At 43.7% G+C, this 6000-nt stretch overlaps 1 protein-coding gene across 1 annotated transcript in view; it reads right to left on the bottom strand.

The window, feature by feature from the left end:
• Positions 1-2497: 2497 nt before the first annotated feature.
• NTSR1 (neurotensin receptor 1) overlaps positions 2498-6000 on the bottom strand; it is a 53760-nt gene continuing 50257 nt past the window's right edge. The window contains exon 4 of the mRNA XM_057400868.1: positions 2498-4429. Coding sequence (XP_057256851.1) covers positions 4180-4429 — 250 coding nt within the window. The 3' untranslated portion in view covers positions 2498-4179. The remainder of the gene's footprint in view (positions 4430-6000) is intronic.

Raw genomic sequence — 6000 nt, 5'->3', positions numbered from 1 at the left:
AAAATAAAAGGTGCACTTCAAAAAGTATTCGCCATTTAAATACAATATGTGCAGGACTATCAGGTGGCACGGCTGGGGAAGGACTCTTGATCACAAAGCCAGGACAGGGCACCATGAGATTTTGGATTGGCAATTCCTGTTGTCGTACTAACCGAATCCAGACCGAGAACAGGAGAACTGTAATGTTAAGAACCAGCCTGAGCTCAAGCAGATACACCTTAGTTTAAACAGCTACCAAACAACACAGCCAGGAAGGTATCAGACTGACACTCAAGGTGTTGTACAGGTAAGCTCTAGCTCTCTCATGCCATGTGGATGTCTGTCCAGGGGCACGGTAGGGATGGCAGCCCCACGATGAAGGGTTCAAACCTGCAACACAAGCTGTCTGCAGCAAGAGCACACCTTGGGTTTTATTTCACTGAATGTTTGATGCTATAAGTGCAAAGGTCCTGCTATTACCATGTTTACAGCCTGTGTCCTCCTAACCCTCCTTTGGCTTTTCCATTTAGTGTTCTCCTTTAGGGGCGCAGTCATTGGAGCGAGGTCTCATGCACTTTACAAAATAGACGAGCTCAGCAGAGCACTCAAACACTGATGTGTGCTGGGCCTTTGGTGAGAAAGTCCTGTCTGGGGGAGGTTTCCAAATCGCATCATGACTTTGTAAACCTGATTTCACACGCTGCCAAACGGATGGCCCTAGCAAGGATGCTGTGAAGAGAAACAAAGCCTCAAAATAGCATTTGAAAGAGGTCGTTTGGTAGACTCTCTTCAGATGGGAATTTCTCGGGATCCATCTGGCAGCACTTCACATCTGTGGGTTCAACAGATACTTTATGAAGTGGGAACAAACATTTCAAAACACTTACAGGAAATTTGCATAGATTAACATCGTGCTGCTCCAACACTCACCTCTGCCCCAGACAAGACAGGAATGCAAAGGATGGGAGGATGCATGTTGTCTAATGGCAAAAGCCACTTGTACTCACTTAGGTTTAAAGCTAAACCTTGTTGGGTTCATAGTTCAACTGTTGTTAGAAGACATGGAAAGAGCTAGTTTTCTAGCATATACTGGGCAGTTTGTACTATTTCCTTCTCTATGGTGTCATGCTTTCCTTTACAAAACCATGGCGTCCTGCAGTGAGTTATCCTCACTTCTTTGAGCTCAAGGGCACTAAATATCTCTATTGACCATAGCAAAAATAGGTGAGGAGGGGGGAGAGGATGAAATCAGCTGTAATTTACACTTCTCAGCTCAAGGTAGTCAGATTTGGCCAGTGAAAGAGGTAGCTTTGAGCCTCAATCTCAGATTAAGGCCATAGATTTAGGTCTGCTCCCATGTTAAATTGCAGGAACGGAGCTGTAGAACCCCTCAAACTGCTTGGATACATCCCCCTGAATAGTCATCCCTTTAGGACTTGAGTGGCCCAACAAATACTGTGGGAAGAGTTTATGATAACTTCATTTTTACTCCAGCTTGTTCCCATTTTCATGTCAAACCAGAAATAAACCCACCAGTTTCTCTGAGCTGTGATCGAATATTCTGTATTCTGCCTATGTATCTCAGTAATGAAAATCTGATACAAGCATCTTATGTGAAACAACAAGGTTTTGAACAGTGTTTTCTAAGATAACCCAGCACATTTCAGCAGGTTGGTTGGTGTGGAAGGAGTATATTAATAATGTTTAACCTTTCAAAAGCAACTGAGACACGCAGGATGTTAAATCCCAAGGGAAGTCAAAGCAACAGTTACAGCTTCTGTGGGAGGTTTCCAAAACCACCTCCCAGCTGCTGGCTCATTTTAGAGGTGAAGTTAAAATATGCGGATCCTCTCCAGAAACACTGGAAGTGCCAATGTTAAGTGTGTGACATTAAGACTCCTCTTCCTTTGCTCATTGTACAGGGCAGTACGTATCGGTATTCTAGAGCTTTCTCCAGCCTGCCTAAGCTATTTCTAACAGGCAGACAGATGACATTTACTGATTTCTCAGATTTTCTTCCAAAGAGACCAGTCTCCTTTTTGCTTTTTTCTTTCTTTATTCTCTTGTGTGTGCCATTACCTGTTTTTCTTGCCAAAGAGGAGTCAGCTGTGCACGAGCAACTAAAGTGCTTTGTCAGCTGTAATCTCTGCCCCCTGTTTGGTACAACCAGGGCAAGGAATTAGAAGGCATGACAGAAGAGAGCTTGCAGTTTGGCTGAATCAGAAGAAACTGAAACTAAAGCCTCACTGACTTCTATTTTGAGCCCTTTCTTTTGGAGTGGTTCTGTACTAAGGGTTAAAATAATCTCCAATCCCTGGTGTGGCTGGGGGCCATGGCTGATGGTCGCCAGGTCTATGATGGTAGTTAAGTCTTTACAACTTCAGGTTATATATTCCTCAGAAGCAGATGGCTTTCTCTAATGACTCACAGCAAATGCTCTGCAATTGTTTTCTCTATGTCCTAAGCCCAATAGGACTTAAATCACTAGCCCAGGGAGTCAGGCTCGATGATCCTTATAAGTCCCTTTCAACCTGAGATATTCCATGATAGCACATTTATATCAGGAGAATTCACCGGTACCCAGTGGATCAGTAAGTCGTCTCCATCACTGTGTGAGTTCATCACTGGGACTAGATCCACATCTCCATCATTGAGACTTCTGCTAAGTACCAAGGATGCTTGTTAGCTGAAGAGTGACATGGGATCAGAAAGCAGAATTGAGCCAAGTGACTCTTCTCATTTGTCATCATAAAGGGGCAAGCCCTGCTCTCCTAACAAAATGTGGTGTGAAAGGGGATGCAAGGTCACCGCCAATAAATCACAGCAGAGGTTGCAGAGGATGATGGATTGGTTCCAGGTTCATGCAGGTCACCATGTGGTGATGTGACAGCAGGGAAAGCCCTTTAGCTTGTCCCAGAAGTGTGCGATTTCCTTTGCCAAAGACTCTGGAGCAGTTGGTACACTGCACAGCGGGCTGTTAGAAGTGGAACCATATGGGGGAAAAGCTCATGCTACCTATCCTGACCATCTGAGAAATGTCAAGGAGAATTTTCAGGTCTTGTTTCTGTTCCTTTTGCCTGTTAAAAGAAAGTTATTTTAGAGCTAAGACTCCCCAGTTTAGACCTTCTTGAGTCCTCCATTTGCAATACCTGAAGATTCTTCTGTGCAGATCAGGGTGACAGCAGGTCTGGCAGCAAAAAGAAATAATAGGCAGAACAAGAGGCCCTGCTGCTTACAACTGATGTGACCTCTGAGCTATCAGTTTGTGAAAATGGTAAGGAAGCAAGTAAAATTGGAATAAGAATGGGAAAAATCTGAAGGTCCACAGAGCTTGACACTTTTTCATCTCTTAATGCAGGCCAGCTAACTGTTCTCCCAGGTTTAAAACAGGATTTAGCTATATGGAAAAAGGAAGATTTTCCATTTCTGTTCATTCTCAGTGCTCCAGCTGGGCAGAGTTTCTGCATTCTTGACTTTGCCAGAGACTTTGCTATTTGTTGATGTTGCAGTACCAATACCAGCAGGAGAGGGGATTCACTGTGCCAGGCACTATAGATGCCCTAAAGTGAAAGGTGACCCTCATTCCCCCAAGCCACAGCCACCCCAACCTAGGTAAGGCATCATATGTTGTTATTTCATTCCAAGGAGCCAGACTGGCTCTTCTGAGCACCTAGGTCATATTACTCATAAAGTAGACATATTCCTAAAGTAACCACCTGGCTCCCTGAGTTTTCACTCCTCATCCATTGAACATCCCATAGAACAGCATGTCCATTCTCCAAAAACATCCTTTTCTGTTCAAAACTGCTTTCTCCTCATCAGACTCTCTGCTCGGTGCCACCAAGAGACGGGATCTCAAACCCTTGGATGTGAACATGGCATCTCTGCATTGAGACAAGGATGAACGCAGTATGATTTTTGCCTAAGTATAACATATTTTGGCTTCCCAGTTAACACTGCATCTTGATTTATGCCAGACTGAAGTTACAAAACGTGTAGACATTACTCACAAGAGGCAAGGCCAATGCTTTAAAATAACCTCAAAGTTACTGGCAGAACGAAGCCTATTCTTCCAACAAAAATGACTTTGCTAAACACATTTGTGTTACACGTGAATTTGGAGACCATGCATGAAAGTCACAGAGGCCTCTCTCAAGTTTTGACTCCATGATGAAATGCGTTTCCCTTCATCCTTTGGCTTCAGTATGTAGTTTCCCTTGTGACCTGGCTGGAAAATGTGTGGTTGCTGGAGATGCTGTTGGATTTCCTGGTGAAGGCCAGTCGTTTCTTCTTCTTCCTCCATGGCAGGCACAGGAGCGTGAGCGTAGACAGGAAGATCTGTCGGAAGTTTGCAGACACCAGGTTGTAGAGGATGGGGTTGATCGCCGAACTGATGTAGAAGAGGACGTTTGTCAGCATGTAGAAGTAGTGGTAGAAGTTGAAAAGGGAGCTGGAAGAACAGATGAAAGAGAAAAATCTAAGTAGAGTGTGGAGAACTCAAGTCAAAGCCACAAGGGTGAGAAAAGCATGAGCTGTTTTTTCAGTTAATCCGTCTTGGCTGGGGACATGAACTTACCAATGGTGCATGAGCCACCAGGAAAACATCTATGTTTTCCACTTGGACTGGCCAAACGTAGGTCAAATGTCTCTATGAGAGTCTTACCCCAATCACTAGCAGTTAGAAACTTATTTATGCACTGGGTCTGGACGTGGTATTTACCTTGTGCATTCATTTTGAAATCAAAGATAGATTCTGGAAACTGAGAAGCCGGATGGAAATCTGTTTCTGTGTCATGCATATACATTAGCTTGACTTTTCTGGCTGCAGTTTTAGTGTACAGAGCCTACAGAAGAGCCAAGATCCAGATGCAGCTGTCTCTCCCAGCAGTGAGAGCTGTATCAGCTCATTCAATGGGCCCCTGGGTTGGGATCTGCATGCAATCTGGGATAGCATTTTCTATTCTGGGGGCAAGCTGATGATAATGTGCTCTTGAAACATACCCTGACCATAGCAGTATAATGTTTTCAACTAGAATTGGTTGAAAATGTGTCGCTATTTTTCTTTTCTTTTGGAAATACCTCTCCTTGGGCCAACTGAGATCAACAGCTCAGAGCTGAAACAGTTATAAACAGCATGGGTCTCATTTGCAAGAAGATGTTGCCCAGGATCATTCACCTCAGTGGAAATTGCAGACCTTTTTGTTAGCTGAGCGCTGCCTAACAAAAGATAAATAGATGTGTGCTGGAGTATATCACCAATCCCTCCACACCCCTTCAGCACTGCCAAGGACTGCATGACCCATCCAGTTCTTCCAAGCAGTTTTTATATGAAGATAGGAAGAATTAATATAGCAAAAGTCTATCAACTTCATGGGCAGAATGCATTTATAAATGAACACATCCAGATGCTGCCAGCTCTTGATTAGGTACCATACTGATACTTCACCATTCCTAATATGCCTGTAAATTCAATGTTTCTCTAGGATCCCTCATGGCTTTTAAAAGGAGAAACAAATAATATGGGAGTGCAACCACAATGCATAAATCAAAGGCAGTCATCACATAATTGATTGCTGCTTTAAGTGCTTTTCCTATAGGAAAGCAACCAAGAAAAAGCAGTTTGTCCCAGTGTGTGCCTAGAGCTCTGTTTCTGTGATTGAAGATAGGTTTGTGGTTTTCACTACGGATGGATGTACAATTCCATTCAATAGACTTCTGTATTGTAAATTACTCCTTTTTATGTTTGCAGTTAATGAAATTTTAATGTCTCAGAGTTCCTCTGCCTTTTGGTATTGTGGATTCTTTTCTTTTCCTGTTCCCTGTCTGTTCCCTGCTCATTGCAGGAAACAGACCTGGTCCCAGGGAGAACAGGGATGTAACACCAGGGGAGGACAGTGCGTCTCACCCTGTCTCAGGCTACCTGGGTATGTATCCCCAGACAGCATTAGCACTTAATTGCAGATTTAAAGTGAATAATCAGTTCTATGGTTGCTTTGCTGAGGAACCTGGCCTGACACAGCA

Source organism: Pezoporus wallicus, unplaced genomic scaffold (genome assembly GCF_028554395.1).
Source record: "Pezoporus wallicus isolate ANWC-B61680 ecotype Strahan unplaced genomic scaffold, APGP_CSIRO_Pwel_v1 contig_11133, whole genome shotgun sequence".
Classification (NCBI taxonomy): domain Eukaryota; kingdom Metazoa; phylum Chordata; class Aves; order Psittaciformes; family Psittacidae; genus Pezoporus; species Pezoporus wallicus.
The sequence above is the reverse complement of the archived record's forward strand: the minus strand, read 5'-3'. Positions and strand labels throughout refer to the sequence as shown.